Source organism: Anomaloglossus baeobatrachus, chromosome 4 (assembly GCF_048569485.1).
Source record: "Anomaloglossus baeobatrachus isolate aAnoBae1 chromosome 4, aAnoBae1.hap1, whole genome shotgun sequence".
Classification (NCBI taxonomy): domain Eukaryota; kingdom Metazoa; phylum Chordata; class Amphibia; order Anura; family Aromobatidae; genus Anomaloglossus; species Anomaloglossus baeobatrachus.
This window is the reverse complement of record NC_134356.1, coordinates 382,412,669-382,433,852: the sequence shown is the minus strand read 5'-3', so window position 1 is coordinate 382,433,852 and position 21,184 is coordinate 382,412,669. Positions and strand designations below refer to the sequence as shown.

Genomic DNA, 21,184 nt, shown 5'->3' with positions numbered 1-21,184 from the left:
TAATTAACCCGATGTGTGCTGCAGCTACATGTGCACAGAGCAGGAGCCGGCACTGACAGTGAGAGCGGCGGAGGCTGGTAACAAAGGTAAATATCGGGTAACCAAGGACAGGGCTTCTTGGTTACCCGATGTTTACATTGGTTACCAGCCTCCGCAGAAGCCGGCTCCTGCTGCCTGCACATTTAGTTGTTGCTGTCTCGCTGTCACACACAGCGATCTGTGCTTCACAGCGGGACAGCAACAACTAAAAAATGTCCCAGGACATTCAGCAACAACCAACGACCTCACAGCAGGGGCCAGGTTGTTGCTGGATGTCACACACAGCAACATCGCTAGCAACGTCACAAAAGTTGTTCGTTAGCAGCGATGTTGCTAGCGATGTTGCTTAGTGTGACGGGGCCTTAAGAAGTGAAACTGAGTTTAAAAATGGAGTTTCTGGCTTGGCTTCTTATCTCAGACATGTAATAAGGCCTTTATTGGGTCGTTATTGACTTTTAGGATTGCTACCTCCAATAGATGGCACTAGAGTTCAAGTCATCTTCCTCTCTGAAGAGGATATTTGCATATTTAAATTCCCACAGGAGCATTGCAAGGACTATGAGTCTCATAATGCCACTTTGGCACTCTCCATAAAGAGAAACGTTCCCTTTTAGACTCACTAGTAAAGTATTTACACATTTGATATATATTAGATACTACACATATGTATGTTACACAATAGTGTATGACGAAGGAATTAGGTAAGGCACAGAATCCATTCATATTTTCATATTTCAGTTCTTAAAAGCCAACTTACAATGTTCCACTTCTTGTAAATGAATGATTTTATATATATATATATATATATATATATATATCATATTTACATAGTACAGTCATCATTAAAATTATTCAACATAACTAGAAAATTATGTTTGTTAGTAAAAATTGTCTGACTTTCTGTTGTTTGCAATAAACCAATGAAACAATCACAATTTATATAGTTTACAAAACTAACAAACTGAGTGTACAAAGCATGCACAATAAAAAATGCATAAATCCTTACAGAGCTTAGCTTTTTACCTAAAATCAATAAAGCTTATTATAGTAAAAGAAAAGTTTGATGCATCTCAGACATCTCACATGGTCTTAGTTATACAATAACTGTGGAGGGAGAGCACGCAATAGTGTCTTACCAGATAAACACCAATTGGTGAAAAACAGAATCACACTCACCTACTAGGGTTGTGAAAGTCGCAGATGGTTTGATGGTTCCTTGACGTCCTGATCGAGGAGATAGTCGATCTCTGAAATGCGTTTACCTGACCTGTATTATAAATAAAGAAATGGAATAATCAACATCTGTCATCTGGTGATAGCGCGGCACATTACTCATCTCCTTCCTGATTATACATGGTCTTAGTTATAGAACAAGCACACTCAATGACTAAGGATGTGGTGTGTGAGATGTCTGGAAACTCTATGACTAAGGGGTGCTTCACACATAGCGAGATCGCTACCGAAATCGCTGCTACGGCACGGTTTTGGTGACGCAACAGTGACCTCATTAGCGATCTCGCTGTGTGTGACACTGAGCAGCGATCTGGCCCCTGCTGCGAGATCGCTGCTCGTTACAGCCCTGGTTTGTTTTCTTCAAAGGCGCTCTCCCGCTGTGACACACAGATCGCTGTGTGTGACAGCGAGAGAGCGACGAAATGAAGCGAGCAGGGAGCAGGAGCCGGCATCTGGCAGCTGTGGTAAGCTGTAACCAGGGTAAACATCGGGTAACCAAGGTGGTTACCCGATATTTACCTTAGTTACCAGCCTCCGCAGCTCTCACGCTGCCTGTGCTGCCGGCTCCGGCTCTCTGCACATGTAGCTGCAGTACACATCGGGTTAATTAACCCGATGTGTACTGTAGCTAGGAGAGCAAGGAGCCAGCGCTAAGCAGTGTGCGCGGCTCCCTGCTCTCTGCACATGTAGCTGCAGTACACATCGGGTTAATTAACACGATGTATACTGTAGCTAGGAGAGCAAGGAGCCAGCGCTAAGCAGTGTGCGCGGCTCCCTGCTCTCGTGGTTATGATCGCTGCTTTGGCTGCTGTGTTTGACAGCTAAGCAGCGATCATAACAGCGACTTACAAGGTCGCTGTTACGTCACAGAAAATGGTGACGTAACAGCGACCTCGTTGTCGCTGTCGCTTAGTGTGAACCAGCCCTAAGGGTGTTTGAGGCTGTTTATGGTTAAGTAAAAAAAGCTGTCTATAAAGTTAAGACATGAGATTGTTACCTTGCATAAAAAAAGAATTGGATACAAAGTGATAGAAAAGGCATTGAATGTTCCTAGAGATACACCAGGATGCATAGTTTGCAAATTTAAAGTTAAAGGAACAATGGCTACACTACCTGGATGTGGCAAAAAGAGGAAGCTATCACTGTTTGTTATTAGATTCCTGAGGAGGCAGATGACTACAAACCCTACAGCCTGCAAAAGACTGCAGTGGGATTTGTTGGCAATGAATACTAAGGAAACAGCTTGTACAGTAAGGAGCATACTTTCTGTCCAAACTTCAAACCATACCCTTATACTGATCCACAATCGCAAGAAAATTCAGCTTTATTGATCCCAAGCATACTAACAAAGTCCACCATAGCTTGCTTTCAGAAGTCCTTGTATTGAACCGGAGATCATTATCAATGAGGAATGGGCTAAGGCCGTGTCTGCACTTTGCGTTTTTACCTGCGTTTCAGCAGCGTTTTGATCTGCAGCGTTTTCATGCCAAAATGCATGCATTTTGATTTTCAAGCAAAATTTCTATGGGAAATGGCGATTTCTTGTGCGCACTTTGCTGTTCAAAACGCTGCATTTAATTTGCATAATTTTGGGCAAAAACTCAGCGTTCAAAGAAGCAGCATGTCAATTGTTTTTGCCATTTGGGCTGCGTTTTGCTAACATTGAAGTCAATGAGAAGTTGTAAAAAGCAAGCAACATCAAAATTCCAGCGTTTTACATGCTTTTTAGCTGCAGAAAACATGCGTTTTGGACTACATAAACGCATGCGTTTCCGACATCAAAATAATGGAATGATATGTCCCTTTACACACACACATAGTCCGACAATTAAATTAATGAAAAATATTAATTTATTGTTATTTTAGCCATAAATAGTATAAAACCGCTATAATTATATTAAATATAACTATTTTCGTTATGATTTAAATAATTATATTTGTTTTCTTTTTTTTCCCCTTTTTTCATAGTGTTTGATTGTTTAAACTATATTTAGCAGTGTCTTTATGTTCAAAACACATCTGTCTTTAAGCAATGGAAAAGCATGTAAAAACGCGGCTAAAACGCGGTAAAAACGCACGCGTATTTATCGCGTTTCTGTGCTCAAAAGCAACTTTGGCAAAAGCAATTTCTGACAGAGGAAGTGTTTAGAACTGCAACTACGATGACGCAAAGTGCGGACATAGCCTAAGATTTCTCATGAAGTCTGGCAGAAACTGATGTCTGGCTATGCATCACATTTCCAGCAGGTCATAATGACTGCATTGGTCATTAGAAGTGATATTTTATGATAAATTTGGAGGAACCATTTGTTATATTTGAGGTGCTCAACTATATAAATTGTTCTTGTTTCATTGGTTTATTGCAAACAGCAGAGAGTTTGTCAATTTCACTAATAAACATAATTTGTAATTAGGTGAAGGTAAATAATTTTGATTTCAACTGTATAATAATTATAACTGTATAATTTGAATTGTATTACACATGCATCATATTGTGGTTAAAAAAATATTTTTATCTTGAACATAAAACTTCTAGAACATTCTGAAATCACTTAAACGGTGTTCCAGATTTGGAGATTTATATCAATTGAATGTAATACAACAGAAAAATCCAGAGGGAGCTATATTCATCATAATATATTTTTTGTCTTCTTATAGCCTTCTTAAAGATGTCTCTCCTTAAATGTGAAAAAGCCCCAGGGTTGCAAATATATTTACATTCTAGGTATAGAAATTTAGAGTAAATGGCTAAGCCTTGTAAAAGTATTATTTAAAGCCTACTTCAACTTATAGAAGACATCTAATATGTCATAAAGAGATCTTATCATTAGGAGGGTAGCTGGTACTGACACCTGCACTATATGCTAGAAGGAAACTGAAAATATATTATATACAGTAGTTGAAATAAGTAATGAAAACAGACACCAATTTTCTAAGTAAATATATTTCTAAAAGTGCTATTGACAAGAAGATGTCACCAGATATTGGTAAGAAACCATACAATCAGGCAAAGAAATCAAACTATAGATGTCCATAAATTAACTTATGTTTAATAATGAGAAATGACAGGAAAAAGTAAACAGTGGTGCAAAAAGCCATGAAAATTTATGACATGAGCTGAAATTTATCAGTAATTAGAAAGCAATCCTGCCACTTAGTGAAAAATAATATCAGCTGCTTCAACTGATGGTCTATTAAAAGGCGTATCATTACCAAGGTGCCACACAAGAAACATCTCATGATGGCTAAAACCAGTGAGCTGTTTTGAGACCTCCATAAGCTTACTGTTGCAACACATACTGATGGCATTGTTTGCGAAAGCATTTCTAAACTACTGAATGTTCTAGTGAGCACTGTTGGGGTCATAATCCGTAATTGGAAAAAACTGGAGAACTACAGAAAGGCCTTGATTTAGCAGGTACAATTGTTTTAAAGAAAACATTAAGTAATCACTGAACCTTCATGGCCTGAATGCAGGCTTAGTAAATAAGACTCCATTGCTGAAGTGCATTTAACGTTTTCACAGCAACATTTAGACAAACCTGTGAAATACAGGGGGAATGTGGTATGGTCAGATGAGACTGAGATTAAACTCTTTGGATGCCAAAATATGCACCATCGTTGGAAGCCAAATGACACTGCATATTAAACCAAAAGCACCATACTAACAGTGAAATTTGGAGGTGGGAACACAATGGTCTGGGGATGTTTTTCAGGAAACTTTTTAAAATTGAAGGATGGATGAATGGACAAATGTACCGAGACATTCTTGATACAAATCTGCCTCCATCTACCAGGATAATGAAGATGAAACAAGGGTGGACATTCAGCAAGACAATGGTCCCAAACACACAGCCATGGAAACTCTAAATTTGTTTCAGAGTAAGAAAATAAAGTTTCTAGAATGGCCCAGCCAATCACCTGACCTGAATCCAATAGCAAAATTATGGAAGAAAGTAAATCTTAAGGGCGCTTTACACACAGTGACATCGCTAGCGATGTCACTCGTGAAAGCACCTGCCCCCATCGTTTGTGCGTCACGAGCAAATCGCTGCCCGTGGCGCACAATATCGCTAGTACCCGTCACACATACTTACCTTCCTAGCGACGTCGCTGTGGCCGGGGAACAGCCTCTTTTCTAAGGGGGCGGTTCGTGCGGCGTCACAGCTACGTCACACAGCATGTGTCCAATAGAAGCAGAGTGGCAGAGAGCAGCCACATGCAAGTCACGCCCACCTCGTTGCCGGAGGACGCAGGTATGGTGTTGTTCGTTGTTCCTGGGGTGTCACACGTAGTGATGTGTGCTGCCTCAGGAACGACGAACAACCTGCGTCCAAAAGCAGCAACAATATTTTGGAAATGGACGATGTGTGAACAATCAACGATTTGGTAAGTATTTTGCATTGTTAGCGGTCGCTCGTACGTGTCACACGCAACGACATCGCTAACGAGGCCGGATGTGCGTCACGAATTCCGTGACCCCAACGACATCTCGTTAGCGATGTCATTGTGTGTAACGGGGCCTTTAGAATTCATAGAATGAGCCCAAGGATCCTTTACAATTTGAAGAGTGTTTGTGTGGAAGAGCTGCCATAATCACACCTGAGCAATGCATGCAACTAGTTTCTCCATACAGGAGGCATCTTGAAGCAGTTATCACCAACAAAGACTTTAGAAATGGAGTATTAAATAAATTTCAGGAAGCGTCTTTAATGTTTTTTTCTCTGTGTCATTTCTCATTCTTACATATCACTAAATTTATGGACATCTATGGTTTGATTTCTTTGCCTGTGTGGATTGGATGGGTTGTTACCAAGATCTGGTGAGAAATGGAATTCAATAGCATCTTTAGAAATAAATTTACTTAGAAAATTTGCGACATGTTCAATTCAATACTTATTTCACATGGTGTATATATTATTTTAGAGATCACATGATCTGTGACTCTACCCAGGAGAGACAACTAATGGACTTTCATGAGTGTTCAGGCAATGTTAGCTTTCCAAAAAAAAGCTAAAACATATCAATGGATATGGACATGCTATGTGATTTATTGCCATTGTTCTGGAGACGTTTGAGAGTTTAAAGTGGCTGGATCATGAACCACTATGACATATTATAAGTTTTAAATTATTGAAGATAGACCTTTATTCAATTATTCAAACAATAAAATGAAAATGTTGATACATTTGCACCTCTGAGGCTATATACCAGCATGATTGTTTTATTTTATTTTGTCAATGTCTCCTCAAACTTGGATACATTATGTTCCCACAGTGTATCTCTAGCTATGTCTATGTCATGTTCCTAAGCAATATGTTGCCGACCAAAACAGGAAAGAAAGGAGTTATGTTACCTTTATATGTGTCCTATGTCTTTCACTTGTATCTTCTGTTTTATCTTTGCTTGCTTCCTATGCTTTCTCATCTTTGTGTAATTTCCCTTCACTGGGTCTTTACAGTCAAGTTATGGTTGTCCAGAACGCCAGGTAGAGTCTAACTTTATTTTTTTTTATTGAAAAAGAATGATATTACTTTGCATGACAAAACCACACATAAAGCAACATTGCTTGGCAATTGTTAGAAAATGTATTACAAATCTTTATTTGTAGACATTTTAGAATTAAAGGGGTTCTCCAGTTTTGGCCATTGTAAACTAAGACTAATAGGTTTTCTATTAGTTTATTTTAAAACATTGTCCTTATTTTTTTTCTTACATTTAGTAGGATAAATGTAAGGTGTAGGTTAATGTTTTATGAGTCTCTTCTATATCATTCAGGAACTACAGTTATAGTAATTTTGATAGTTTTGATATTTAAATCTTGATAGATAATTATAGTGGTTGAACAACCCCTTCTCATTACCCATATGTAGAGCTGCTCGGATTCGCAAAAAAACAGGACCGGCGGATCACTGGTCAATTAAAAAAAACCTGTTTCGCTCCAGAATCCGGTGCCCATTTAAATCAACTGGGACCAGAATCCGGAGATTAAAAACATTGGTGGAAGGGATAGGGGGGTAGGAGCGCATGCAGTATACTCACCGAGGCTCTGTCATGGCAGCAAACTCCTTCCAGGTCACACTATTCCCTTCTGGAGCTGACAGTTCAGTTTTGTCTGCCCACCAGCGCGTGTAATTGGTTGCAGTTAAACGCGCACCCACCCTGAGTGGCAGCGTGTCAGCTGACTGCAACCAATCACAGGCACTAGGATGGCCGGTAGGCGGGGAAAGCAGAGCAAGTGTCTGCGGGTCAGTATGGTGAGTGTGCATGTAGACAGAAACACATGCAGCTCACTCCTGTCAGAAGAGTGTGCGGCTGTGTCGGCTGATGCGATGTCAGACTTGTGCAAGTCTGGCAAGACAGTTGGCATGGCCTGCTGCTCTTTGGACATGAGCGTGAATGTAGACAGAAACACATGCAGCCCACTCCTGTCAGAAGAGTGTGCGGCTGTTCCGGTGATGCGATGTCAGACTCGTGCAAGTCTGGCATGACATCACCCGGCACGGCCTGACGGTCTCTGAACATGCGCTTGCATGTACCTAGAAACACATGCAGGGTCCGCTCCTTTCAGAAGAGTGTGCGGCTCTGCAGCTGATTCGATGTCAGACTTGTGTAAGTCCCTCACAAGTGTCACTCCGGCCTAAGAGAAACCGCATGAGGCTTTTTTTTTTTTTTTTTAATTTATATAAATAATTAAAAAATATTTTTGATACCCAGCCAAGATAGAGCTAGGCGGGGGCTGGTATTCTCAGCCCGCAGCCAGGCGGATCTGGACTTTTGCACTCCGGATCCGCTCAGCCCTACCCATATGCACTTCATAAAATTAAAAAAGCCTATTCTCACCTCCGGTGCTGTCGCAGTTCCAGCTGTCTTGGAGCTCTCGTTCCTGAGGTTCACATGACATTATTATGACATGTGAGTCCCGCTACCAATCAACACCTGTTATTGTCTCCAATCCTTTGGGCTGCTAAGTAATTAACAGGAAGTGAGCACTGTGGCTGCTGCTTACTTCCTGTTATTTTCTCCTGTGTATGAAGGTGGGGCATGAGAAGTCGGATTGTCATAACAATTTCACGTGGGCATGAGGAACGCGAGGTCCAACACCGCTGGAACCACGCCGGCACTGGAGGTGAGTAAAGCCATTTTTATTTTATTGGGGCACACATGGGGAATGAGAAGTGGTTGTCAAGTAGTAGACAACTCTTTTAAGCTGGATATACACTGACCAATTTTTGTGAATGAGCATTCCTAGAATTGCTGATTTACGAATCATAGAAAATGCAGTCTGCCTGTCCGCCAATCAGTAAACAAGTTCGACGACACAACTTTGATTGTGTAGCCCCTATACACATTAGACTAATAGCTCAAACCACTGATATTGATGGATTCAGCCAACATTCTTACGTGTATTTGGGTACCAAATGTCAAAAAGTAATATGTATCTGGCATGTCTGATGTCAGACTGCTGATTGTATTGACTCCCAGAGGTAAGCCACCTCTTGTCTGGTGGCAGCTCTGTCATAGAGAAACCAGAAGCGTTGAATGATTGGCCAAACCATCTAAAGTGTATGGTGGGTTTTATACATATAGCTATATAACTAAATGTATGATTTATGAATACACAATATCAAAGAAAACCAAATTATTTCTTGTTGTAGTAAAAATATGTCGTAAGCACATTTAGTATTTCCTAAAATATAGAGGCAAAGTTTATCATTAGGACCACAACTGAACATTTACTTTGGCATGAGCAATGCACATCAAGAGGAGAGCCTGCTGCCTTTAATTTGTAGCCCAGCTCTATGTCCAGCTCTGTACAATCTTTAATGAGCGATGCACATAAAGAGGGGAGCCTGGCGCCTTTTATTTGTAGCCCAGCTCTATTTACAACTCTGTGCAATCTCTCATGAGTGACAAACATCAAGAGGGGGAACCTGGTGCCTTTTATTTCTAGCCCAGCTCTATGTCCAGCTCTGTACAATCTCTCATGAGCTATACATATCAAGAGGGGGAGCCTGGCGCCTTTTATTTGTAGCCCAGCTCTATGTCCATCTGTGTACAATCTCTCAAGAGCTATGCATATCAAGAGAGAGAGCCTGGCACCTTTTATTTGTAGCCCAGCTCTCTATCTAGCTCTGTGCAGTCCCTCATGAGCGATGAACATCAAGAGAGGAGCCTGGTGCCTTTTATTTGTAGCCCAGCTCTATATCCAGCTCTGTAGAATCTCTCAAGAGCTATGCATATGAAGAGGGGGAGCCTAGTGCCTTTTATTTGTAGCCCAGCTCTATATCCAGCTCTGTGCAGTCCCTCATGAGCGATGAACATCAAGAGGGGAGCCTGACGCCTTTTATTTGTAGCCCAGCTCTATCTCCAGTTCTGTGCAGTCCCTCATGAGCGATGAACATCAAGAGGGGGAGCCTAGCGCCTTTTATTCTATGTCCAGCTTTGTGAAATCTCTCATGAGCGATGCATATCAAGAGGGTGAGCTTGCCGTCTTTTATTTGTACCCCAGCTCTATGTCTAGCTCTATACAATCTCTTTCAGCAAATGACTTTTAAGCAGAAGCTGTTTTTAGAGCACCAGTTTCCGAGTGGTTCAGACAGGGATTGATTATACAAGAGCCATGACGGTTATTTGTTGGTGCTAATAGGATAAACTGTAAATCTAAACTATATCCACCCATTCGCCTTTTGTACACACCCAAAAGAGAATGGGAAGTGTGACTTCACAGCTCTGGGACCAATGGCAGCCCACCTTTGCAGCAATACATTTCATAGAGTAATTATAGATTATGCAAAGCAGGGTTCAATGAGAGGGTTTTCTAGAATTAAATGAGGAATGGAAGAGTTTACTGTGAAAATGTCACGAAAGCAGTTCCTTAAGACAAAGACCCCCTTCACCCATAAGATAAGATTTTTGTCCATGTCTTATGATACCTTCTAACCCTCAATTCAAGATTGGTCAATGAACAATTGATTACTTTTTTTTTTGTTAAATTATTTAGTAATAGTCTGTTCCCACGAGACCCTGTGAAACTAATAAAGCTGGACCTTATTATACCCAATTTATTGACAACTATACGTCATACAAACTATATTTATATAATATCAAAAGATTATGTATGCAGTGCTTATAATGATAAAAAAAAGACTATTTCAATAAAATAGAGAACCCCTTTAAATACAGTAAGTTGCTTGGTGGTTTTAATAGTGAATCCGGACTCCATAGTTAGTTATACCTGAGGAAAAGTTTTCATCTTTCATCTTTGTCGGACACGCCATATTTTTATCATAAATAAACTTTACTACTGATAAAGAAAATTTGAGCCTATGGATAAAAAATAAATATTTTTGTTTTGTTTCATAAAGGGTATACCCATTTATTCCTATTTGGGTTTTAGAAAACATTATTATCTGCATCATACTAAAAGCCTACCCTACCATAATCAAAATAACAGAAATCTTCGATATGCTACATAAGATTATTGCAAAATGACCACCACTGCAGCATTTTTTTCACCTCTGGAGTGGAGCTTTTAACCTAAGGTCCCTGCCCCTATTAAAATACTCTCCCTCCGACATCTTCACCTATTATCAGCGATGCTCTGGTCCCACAAAGCCATCTTGTGATGACAACTTCTTACTGCCCAGAAGTCAGACGTTACATCACAAGCTCTCAAAACAAGTCTATGAAAGCCATAACAAGGCCAGATCAAGGCTTTCACAGTCTTGTATTGAGTTGTGACATGCGACTCACTTCAGGAATCACTAATGCAAGCTGATAAGTCACAATATGGAGAAGACTGTATAATAGATGAAGATGCCGGAGGGTAAGTGTAAGGCTACTGGCATGTGTTTTCATATTAAAAATTCTTTTGCAAAAAAGCATATAATGCAAACTTTTAGTTTCATTCTATGAATTACACCCTTTATTTATTAATCTTAGTCCAAGTAAGATGTGTTTTATGTGTTGAACAGTGTGATAAAATTGACTTCAGAACTATAATAGTCAAAAACTAGTTACAGGAACCTGTCAGAAGGATTTCACCCTCCAAATTGCCTGTAAAATCATTAGGTTCTCAGAAAATCTGCGAAATCAGTAACTGACAATTATATTCTTATAAAAAGAATATTTCTTTGTACTAAAAAAATCAGTACTAATATACAATACTGGCTACTATGTATGCCAGTTATACAATTTTATATTTTGATTTGGTTTCAGCAGTGGTTTTCCCTACTCCTATAGACCTAAATTTTCATCTGCTTACATAATCTAACATTGTCAGGTTATTATTATTATTATTTATTATTATAGCACCATCAATTCCATGGAGCTTTACATGTGAAAGGGGTGTACATAATAGGGACAAGTACAATAATCATAAACAATACAAGATACAGACAGGTACAGGAGGATAGAGGTCCCTGCCCGTGAGGGCTCACAGTCTACAAGGGATAGCTGAGGATACGGTAGGTTAGGGTAGAGTTGATTGTGTGCCACTGTATCAAACTGAGGGTTACGGCAGATTGTAGGCTTGTCGGAAGAGGTGGGTCTTCAGGTTCCTTTTGAAGCTTGTCAAGGTAGGCGAGAGTCTGATGTGTTGAGACAGAGCATTCCAGAGTATGGGGGAGGCACGGGAGAAATCTTGGATGCGATGGTGGGAAGAGGAGATGAGAGGGAAGTAGAGGAGGAGGTCTTGTGAGGATCGAAGGTTACGTTTAGGTAAGTACTGGGAGACTAGGTCAGAGATGTAGGGAGGAGACAGCTTGTGGATGGCTTTGTATGTCATGGTTAGTGTTTTGAACTGGAGCCGTTGGGCAATAGGAAGCCAGTGAATGGATTGGCAGAGAGGAGAGGTCGGGGAGTAGCGGGGGGACAGGTGGATGAGACGTGCAGCATAGTTTAGAATAGATTGTAGGGGTGTGAGACTGTTAGAAAGGAGGCCACAGAGCAGGAGGTTGCAATAATCCAGGTGGGAGATAATAAGGGCATCTACTAGGGTTTTTGCAGCTTCTTGGGAAAGGAATGTACGGATCCGGGAAATATTTTGGAGTTGGAGGTGGCAGGAGGTGAAGAGGGCTTGGATGTGTGGCTTGAAAGAGAGATGAGAGTCTAGAATTACTCCCAGGAAGCGAGCACGTGGCACTGGGGAAAGTGAGCAGCCATTGATATTGATGGATATGTCAGGTGGGGGGGTTGAGTGAGGAGGAGGAAAGGCAATGAATTCAGTTTTGTCCATGTTCAGTTTTAGGGATCGAGCAGAGAAAAAGGATGAAATAGCAGTCAGACATTGTGGGATTCTGGTTAGTAGGGAGGTGATGTCAGGTCCAGAGAGGTAGATCTGTGTATCATCAGCGTAGAGAAAATACTGAAAGCCGGGGGACTCTATGAGCTGTCCCAGGCCGAAGGTGTAAATGGAGAACAGCAGGGGTCCAAGAACTGAATCTTGGGGAACACCCACAGATAGGGGGGAGATAGCGCCTAGTCTGTGATGCCCAGAGATGAGAGAATTTGTAGTAGAAGGGAGTGGTCCACTGTGTCAAAGGCAGAGGACAGGTCCAGGAGGATGAGGACAGAGTAGTGTCGCTTGGCTTTTGCGTTGAGTAGGTCGTTAGTGACTTTGGTCAGGGCAGTTTCAGTGGAATGAGGAAGAGAGGTGAGAGGACAGTTCAAGAGGGACATGCTGTTCCAGTAGTTTTGAGGCATAGGGGAGAAGTAATATGGGGCGATAGTTTGACACAGAGGAAGAGTCAAGGGAGGGCTTTTTGAGGATGGGTGTGATTGAGGCATGTTTAAAGCATGAAGGGAATACACCAGTTGTTAGTGATAGGTTGAAAAGATGGGTTAAGGTTGGGATGAAGACTGTGTTGAGATTGGGGATGAGGTAGGATGGGAGTGGATCAAGCAGGCAGGTTGTGAGATGTGCTCTTGAGAGGAGAGTGGAAAGATGATCTTCTGTCATGGGGGAGAAGCTGGATTTGGAGGAAGAAGGCTGAGTAGTTGTGAGGAGTGGCCGTGGTGATTGTGGGCCAAAGCTTGCTCTGATGTTGTCAATCTTCTGCTTGAAGAAGGAGGCAAAGTCTTCAGCTGAGATGAGAGGAGATGGAGGTGGTGCCGGGGGATGGAGGAGAGAGTTGAAAGTGTTGAATAGCTGTTTAGGGTTGTAGGGTTGTTAGAGAGAGAGGATATGAGGGATGAGAAGTAGGTTTGTTTTGCAGCAGTGAGTGCAGACTTGAAAGTGGTGAGAGCTTGTTTGTATGTAACGAAGTGCTCAGTGGAGTGAGACCTCTTCCATCTGCGCTCAGCAATTCTGGAAGCCTGTCTCAATTTTTTTGTCTGACTCGTGTGCCAGGGTTGCCTGTTGATTGTGCGGGTTTTGGTGTGTGTGAGGGGGGCAGCTGATTCGAGAGCTGCAGAGATGGTGGTGTTGTATAAAGTGGCAGCAGCATCTGCATCGTGTGAAGAATCAATGTCTGCGAGAGGGAGAAGGGACTGAGAAAGGGAGTGTAAGTCAAGGTGATTGAGATTTATGCGGGGGTGTGAAAGTTTGTGGAGGGGGGGTTGTGTACTTGGAAAAGAGAGGGAAGAGAATGTGAGTAGATTGTGATCAGACAGGGGAAGAGGCGAGTTAGAGAGGTTAGATAGGGAACAGAGGCGAGTGAAGATGAGGTCCAGCGTGTGGCCATCTTTGTGAGTAGCTGCAGAGGACCATTGGGTGAGGCCGAAGGAGGAAGCGAGTGTTAGAAGTTTAGAGACAGATGAGTGAGAAGTGTCAATGGGGATGTTAAAGTCACCCATGATGATGGTGGGGATCTCGGTGGAAAGGAAATGTAGTAGCCAGGTCGTGAAATGGTAAATGCTGTGCAGGTACACATCTTACACACACAGAGTGACACCCAGTTTGTAAAGGGAATGTATCACATTTTTTTTTTCAATGACAAATCCAACATTACTTTTACACAACCAATCTTTTCCTTGTACACTTTTCTTTTGGACCACCATTACAAAAATGCACCTTTATGCCATTACTGAGATATCAGTGTTTTAATTAATGTGCAAATTAGGCTGTTAATCTGAAGCTTTTGTCACTCCAGATCTATTCCACATCTAGCTCCACCTCCTCCTGCTTGACTGACAACATCTATCCTGTGGGACTTAATCAAGTAGAAGGAGGCGACACTGGGTGAAAAATAGAGCTGGAGTGACAGAGGCCTCAGATCTACATAGCTTCTATCTTTTTAATTCAAATGCTAATTTCTCACTAATGGAGGAACAGTCTGGCCATGTAAAGGTATTCCTGGACTTGATTTTGAAAGAGCTACATGCACATGTAATTAGTTTGGGGTGTGAAACCCTGCTGACAGATTCCCTTTAAAGCCTTTTGAAAGTGTCATAATGTATTATTTGATGTGTGTCTTATTTCCCCTTATAGCCTTTTTTATCATATTTTTTTTTAATTACCGTAAGCATGTTTCTTACATCTTTCCCTCATCCTTTTGCTTCTACCAATTATCTTGCTTTTGACTACTTTTATGTATTCTCCTTTTGATCTCCACTTGTATTCATCATTTATCCTTTCTTAGTATGTAAACTATAGCCTTACTATACAAATAACATAGATAGTTGAGTCATGTTGAGAGTTGCTTCATTTGTATTATTGGAATGTTCTTAGCATATACAGTACTGTCTTGTGATTCAAAATGTATACCCTTTCACCCTCGTGCAAATTGGGCACACCACTGCTAACAATCTGGGATCAAGCTTCTGAGTTTCAAGACAAATTTTTTCAGGGCTTTCTTGTAACTGAATATTAGGAAACCAAATCAAAGCTTGATACTGGGTCATGTGGCAAAGTTTGTACAATTTATTAACATTGTTTTATATATATATAATTGATAGACTTAACCTTATACATTTTTTTGTTTAGCAAATCTGCCATGTGGATTTTTGTAATGTGTCGTGCGTTATAAATAATTGGTTGACTTTGTTCTATATGTTAACATGGCTCTAGCATTATTAATTTGTTTTAATAAATTAAATTTAAATAATAAAATAACTGAATTTTAAAAGTGGTATAATCATATATGTTTCTTTTAAATTCAGCTATAATATTTTACTTTTTTGTGCACTGTAGTACTTGACTAAAGAAAAATTGAGTCGTAAGGGCAAAAGGGAAAACTATGTTACCAGTTTATAACCAAAGGATGGTGAAAGCTTGGTCATTTTTGTTCTAAGGACCAATTTATTCTTTATTTGAGGGTATATGATATCACTTAAATCCAATTTATATTATTTGAAATCCATTTTATTAGCTAGAATACTTGAAGCACCACTCATGCTTGTATAATCCTTTGTCATACAAAGCACTTTTGTCAGTGTTTCACTTACAGTAAAACTATCGGGTGAGTGGTTTTGTCACACCCAACGACCTTTGGTACACATCCTGCTGCCATGTTGGCCCATTAGTATTCCATAATAGGGTTGAAGAGCACTGATGGACTGACAGAGTGGGTCCAATCTTCCTATCAAATAACTTAGATGCCACAGTCGCTATTTACCCTGGAATTTAAGGAGTTAAATAGCTATGATCAAAGCTTTGGAATCACTGTGAAGTGCCTGGAACTACCATAATACCGTAAAAGAATATATACATGACTTCTCTACGTCATAATACTCCAAATGGTTAAAGGTTCTCTGCAGAACAGGAATAGAAATTATTAAGAATAAAGCTAAGTTGTTTTTAAATTTAACTTTTAAATTTCATATAAAATTGGAGTCAAACAAAACAGAGCCGTCACGTCTTACATCTGTCACAAGTTCATAAGAAATTCTATGACATTACTATTTTTGCCTTAGTGCTGAATACAAGAGAAGAACAAAATATGTGCAAAAAAGCCTAAACCCAGAATGGAATCAAACAGTCATTTACAAGAGTATCTCCATGGAGCAGGTTTGTTGATTAGATATATTGTTTGCTCTACAAATACAATGTATATATTTCTTACATATTCAGACTACTTAGGTATATCTTTAGGTGTGATTTAAACATATATATAAGTATATAAATATATATAGATATAAAGGGTCTGAATACTTATGTCGATGTGATATTTCAGTTTTTCTAGTTTAATAAATTTGCAAAAATTTCTACATTTCTGGGTTTTTTTCCTGTCAAGATGGGGTGCAGAGTGTAGATTAATGAGAAAAAAAAATGAACTTTTTGGAATTTACCAAATGGCTGCAATGAAACAAAGAGTGAAAAATTGAAAGGGGTCTGAATACTTTCCGTACCCACTGTATTTAGACACACAATTGTTTTCACAAACAAGAAAAAAATGGACATGTAAATAAAGCCTATTGTTTAGTGATGAGTGAGCAGTAAAATGCTCAAATGCTCACCACTTGATTTGAGCTGGTTAAGACTCTCAGACGAGCTCAATGCGAGTAACTAGCATTATGGAAAGCCAATGAATAGCCTGTTTGGCTCTCTGTCCATATACAGCCGGATATAAACAGAGCATTTCCAGGGGGAGAGAGGGCAAGGGTTTTTTTTGGGTCACCCTACCATTCAAGAATATTGTTTTATTCCACGGGAGAGCCATTCATAGACTGCAAATGGCTCTCCTGGGATGCCTGCACACATCATGCAGTGAGGCAAGCCTGTGCTTTCTGGTCGTTGTTTCACGAACGAAATATCCAAGCACCTGCGATACACGGCCGAGCACCCTAATGCTAGATCGAGTGCCGAGCACATACGCTCATCACTACTAAGGATAAATTCTTACACCATAACAGAATAATACAACATTTGGTAAAGAAAAAATCTGCCATTGCAATTTATAAATTTTCTTTTTGTGTAAATATAGATATACTAGAAGGTGGCCCGATTCTAACGCATCTGGTATTCTAGAATTTATTGTGTAGTTAATGTATGATTTTTGTTATATATATAGATGTTGTTGTGGTAGTTGCCAAGTGTTTGTGTAGGGTGCTGTAAATATTCTGGGTGTTGTCTGGGTGGGGGGGGGTGAGAGTGTTGTTTGTGTGTTGCATTGTGTGTGTTGCGTTGTTTGTGGAGCGATGTGTGTCTGCAGCATTGTGTGTGTGTGGTGCTGTGTGTGTTGCACGGTTTGTGAGGGTGTATGTGTGTGGGGTGCGTGTGTGTATTTTGGGGGAGGTATGTTTTGTGTAGTGTGTGTGTTTTGGAGGAGTAGTCCTGGGGAAAGAGGAATATAATAGGAGGAGTAGTCCTGGAGAGAGAGGAGGATAATAGGAGTAGTCCTGGGGAAAGAGGAAGATCATAAGAGGAGTAGTCCTGGGGAGAGAGGAGGATAATAGGAGGAGTAGTCCTGGAGAGAAAGGAGGATAATAGGAGGAGTAGTCCTGGGGGGAGAGGAGTACAATAGAAGGAGTAGTCCTGGGGAGAGAGGAGTATAATAGGAGGAGTAGTCCTGGGGAGAGAGGAGGATAATAGGAGGAGTAGTCCTGGGGAGAGAGGAGGATAATAGGAGGAGCAGTCCTGGGGAGAGAGGAATATAATAGGAGGAGTAGTCCTGGGGAGAGAGGAGGATAATAGGAGGAGTAGTCCTGGGGGGAGAGGAGTATAATAAAAGGAGTAGTCCTGGGAAGAGAGGAATATAATAGGAGGAGTAGTCCTGGAGAGAGAGAGGAGGATAATAGGAGGAGTAGTCCTGGGGGAGAGGAGTATAATAGGAGGAGTAGTCCAGGGGAGAGAGGAGGATAATAGGAGGAGTAGTCCTGGGGGGAGAGGAGTATAATAAAAGGAGTAGTCCTGGGGAGAGAGGAGTATAATAGGAGGAGTAGTCCTGGGGAGAGAGGAGGATAATAGGAGGAGTAGTCCTGGGGGAGAGGAGTATAATAGGAGGAGTAGTCCTGGGGAGAGAGGAGGATAATAGGAGGAGTAGTCCTGGGGGGAGAGGAGTATAATAAAAGGAGTAGTCCTGGGAAGAGAGGAATATAATAGGAGGAGTAGTCCTGGAGAGAGAGGAGGATAATAGGAGGAGTAGTCCTGGGGGAGAGGAGTATAATAGGAGGAGTAGTCCTGGGGGAGAGGAGTATAATAGGAGGAGTAGTCCAGGGGAGAGAGGAGGATAATAGGAGGAGTAGTCCTGGGGGGAGAGGAGTATAATAAAAGGAGTAGTCCTGGGGAGAAAGGAGTATAATAGGAGGAGTAGTCCTGGGGAGAGAGTATGATAATAGGAGGAGTAGTCCTGGGGAGAGAGGAGGATAATAGGAGGAGTAGTCCTGGGTGGAGAGGAGTATAATAGAAGGAGTGGTCCTGGGGAGAGAGGAGGATAATAGGAGGAAAATTCCTGGGGGAAGAGGAGTATAATAGGAGGAGTAGTCCTAGAGGTGACGAGTATAATAGGAGGAGTAGTCCTGGGGGGAGAGGAGGATAATAGTAGGAGTAGTCCTGGGGGGAGAGGAGTATAATAGGAGGAGTAGTCCTGGGGAGAGAGGAGGATAATAGGAGTAGTCTTGGGGAGAGAGGAGGATAATAGGAGGAGTAGTCCTGGGGAAAGAGGAGAATAATAGGAGGAGTAGTCCTGTGGTTAGAGTAGTATAATAGGAGGAGGAGTCCTGGGGGGAGAGGAGTATAATAGGAGGAGTAGTCCTGGGGGAAGAGTCTAATAGGAGGAGTAGTCCTGGGGGGAGGAGTATAATAGGTGGAGTAGTCCTGGGGGGAGGTGTCTGATAGGTGGAGTAGTCCTGGGGGAAGTGTCTATTAGGTGGAGTAGTCCTGGGTGGAGGTGTATAGGTTTCCAATGAGAGTGTTGGGCGTGGCCAAGTGGGCACAGCGTGTGGGGGCGTGGCCAAGCTGGCAGAGTGTGATGGGGCATGGCCAAGCGGGCAGAGCGTGTGGGGTGTGTGGCTGAGCGGGCAGACTGGGGGGCGTGGCCGAGCGGGCAGAGCGTGCAGGGGGCATGGCCGAGCAGGCACAGTGTTTGGAGGGCGTGGCCGAGTGGGCACAGTATGTGGGAGCCGTGGCCGAGTGGGCACAGCGTGGGGGCGTAACCAAGCGGGCAGAGCATGTGGAAGGCGTGGCCAATCGGGCAGAGCGTGTGGGGGGCGTGGCCGAGCGGACAGAGCATGTGGGGGGCGTGGCTGAGCAGGCAGAGCGTGTGGGCGGCGTGGCCGAGCAGCCAGAGTGTGCGGGGGCCGTGGCCGGGCCGAGCCGAGCGGCCAATGCGACGGTTGTCACTGTAATGACTCATTTTGGAGCAAGACAGACAGAATAAGGCAATTATATATATAGATGCTGCAGATTTTATTGTGAAATTTTGAAAAAACATGGAAAAAAATAGCTTTTTGACATCTGCTGCAAATAATGACAAATAATTTACACGGTGGAAAAATGTGCAGACTGAAAATGATGCCTTTGGTGATTTTATTTCATAGGATAGCTAAAATATGGCAATTTAGTACAATATAAATGTTATGCAATAAAAATATGCAGTAATATACCAAATGTAATATTATTTTCAAGGTTAAATTCTCACATATTGCAGTTTGATGCAGGATGAAATAATATAAATCCTTTACCTTTTTTGTATCCATTTTTGAAAGGGGTATATACAGTAGTAAAGGGATTAGAATTATCTTAAAAATATTTTAATTCTCTATTTTTTACTCATTCCTCTGAAAACAGCACATCACTACAGTGTCTATGGCTCTAACCCACAGCAAGTGTAGGATTCACAAATTCATTAAAAAAGAACATTGTATTGCAGTGTGTATGTGCACCTATAGTATTCTTTATCTCAACAATATTTCTATTTCATTTTCAATTATAGCATGTTTTTGATGTGTGAAGGCGGCAGCTAATTATGTGATAAGAACACTTTCATCTCTGAACATTTCGCAATTCAAATTTACTATTTTAAGCAATTGATTTCACATAAAAGGCAAATATAACTGTAACTATGTAAACGCTCTTGAGAAAAATGTATCTATAGAATATAGTGATATTTTCCTCAAAATGTCAATGCAGTCATATACATTTCAAAGTTAATATACAATATATATATATATATATATGTATCTTTTTAGTATATCAAATAATTGGGACTTCTGCCTCTATTCTAGTGTAATGAGTGTTCACTGTATCACAACATTATTGAAAGGGAACCTGTCGCATTGAAAATGCAGTAAGACTTGTGGACAGCATGGTATGGCGCAGGAGAACCTAAGCAGATTGATATATAGGATTGTGAAAAATATTCAGTCCATGGGTATGCTTGCACTCAGACCAATGTTATACAATGAGAGAGAGCAGATGGTCAGCTTTTTTCTCGTCCAGATTCTGGATGAGAGAAAAGTCACAGCATGCTGCGATTATCAGCGAGAGATGTGTCACTTGCACCCGTACAAGTCTATGGGTGTGAGTGAAACATCGGACTGCACTTGGATGACATCCAAGTGCAGTGCGATAATCGCATCAGCTGACAATGGAGGAAACTCTCTCCCTGTCTTCCGCAGCTGTGATCCAATCACAGGATCCGATCACAGTTGCATGACACTCGACTCATGCTTACAGCATAGTGGGAGCCGAGGGTCATTAGCATATCGCATCCGATGTACTAGCATCAGATGCCATACCATCGTGTGAATCCAGCCTAACACCTAATTTATTTAAAGGGAATTTGAAAGCCTAATAAAAATTATTGAATTACAAAGGGAATTTGTCAGCAGGTTTTTCCTACCCCATCTGAGAGCAGAATGAAGCAAACAGGCCCCAAATTCAGCAGTGTATCACTTAGATTACTGTGTGCAGCCACTCTGACACAGTGAAAGATTTTAGATTTTGCATGTAGCTGAGCTGGGAGAGCTGCCACCGCCCATACCTGGCTTTCAGTGCACATTTCTATAGACAGAAGCTGCTAATCACAGA

At 41.4% G+C, this 21,184-nt stretch overlaps 1 protein-coding gene across 5 annotated transcripts in view; it reads left to right on the top strand.

The window, feature by feature from the left end:
* The window catches only part of PCLO (piccolo presynaptic cytomatrix protein), a 540,339-nt gene that overhangs the window by 390,936 nt on the left and 128,219 nt on the right, over positions 1–21,184 (top strand). For all 5 annotated transcript variants that reach the window (XM_075345226.1, XM_075345222.1, XM_075345224.1 and 2 more), the window contains 2 exons: positions 6,734–6,760; positions 16,129–16,222. In XM_075345226.1, the coding sequence (XP_075201341.1) occupies positions 6,734–6,760; positions 16,129–16,222 (121 nt within the window). The remainder of the gene's footprint in view (positions 1–6,733; positions 6,761–16,128; positions 16,223–21,184) is intronic.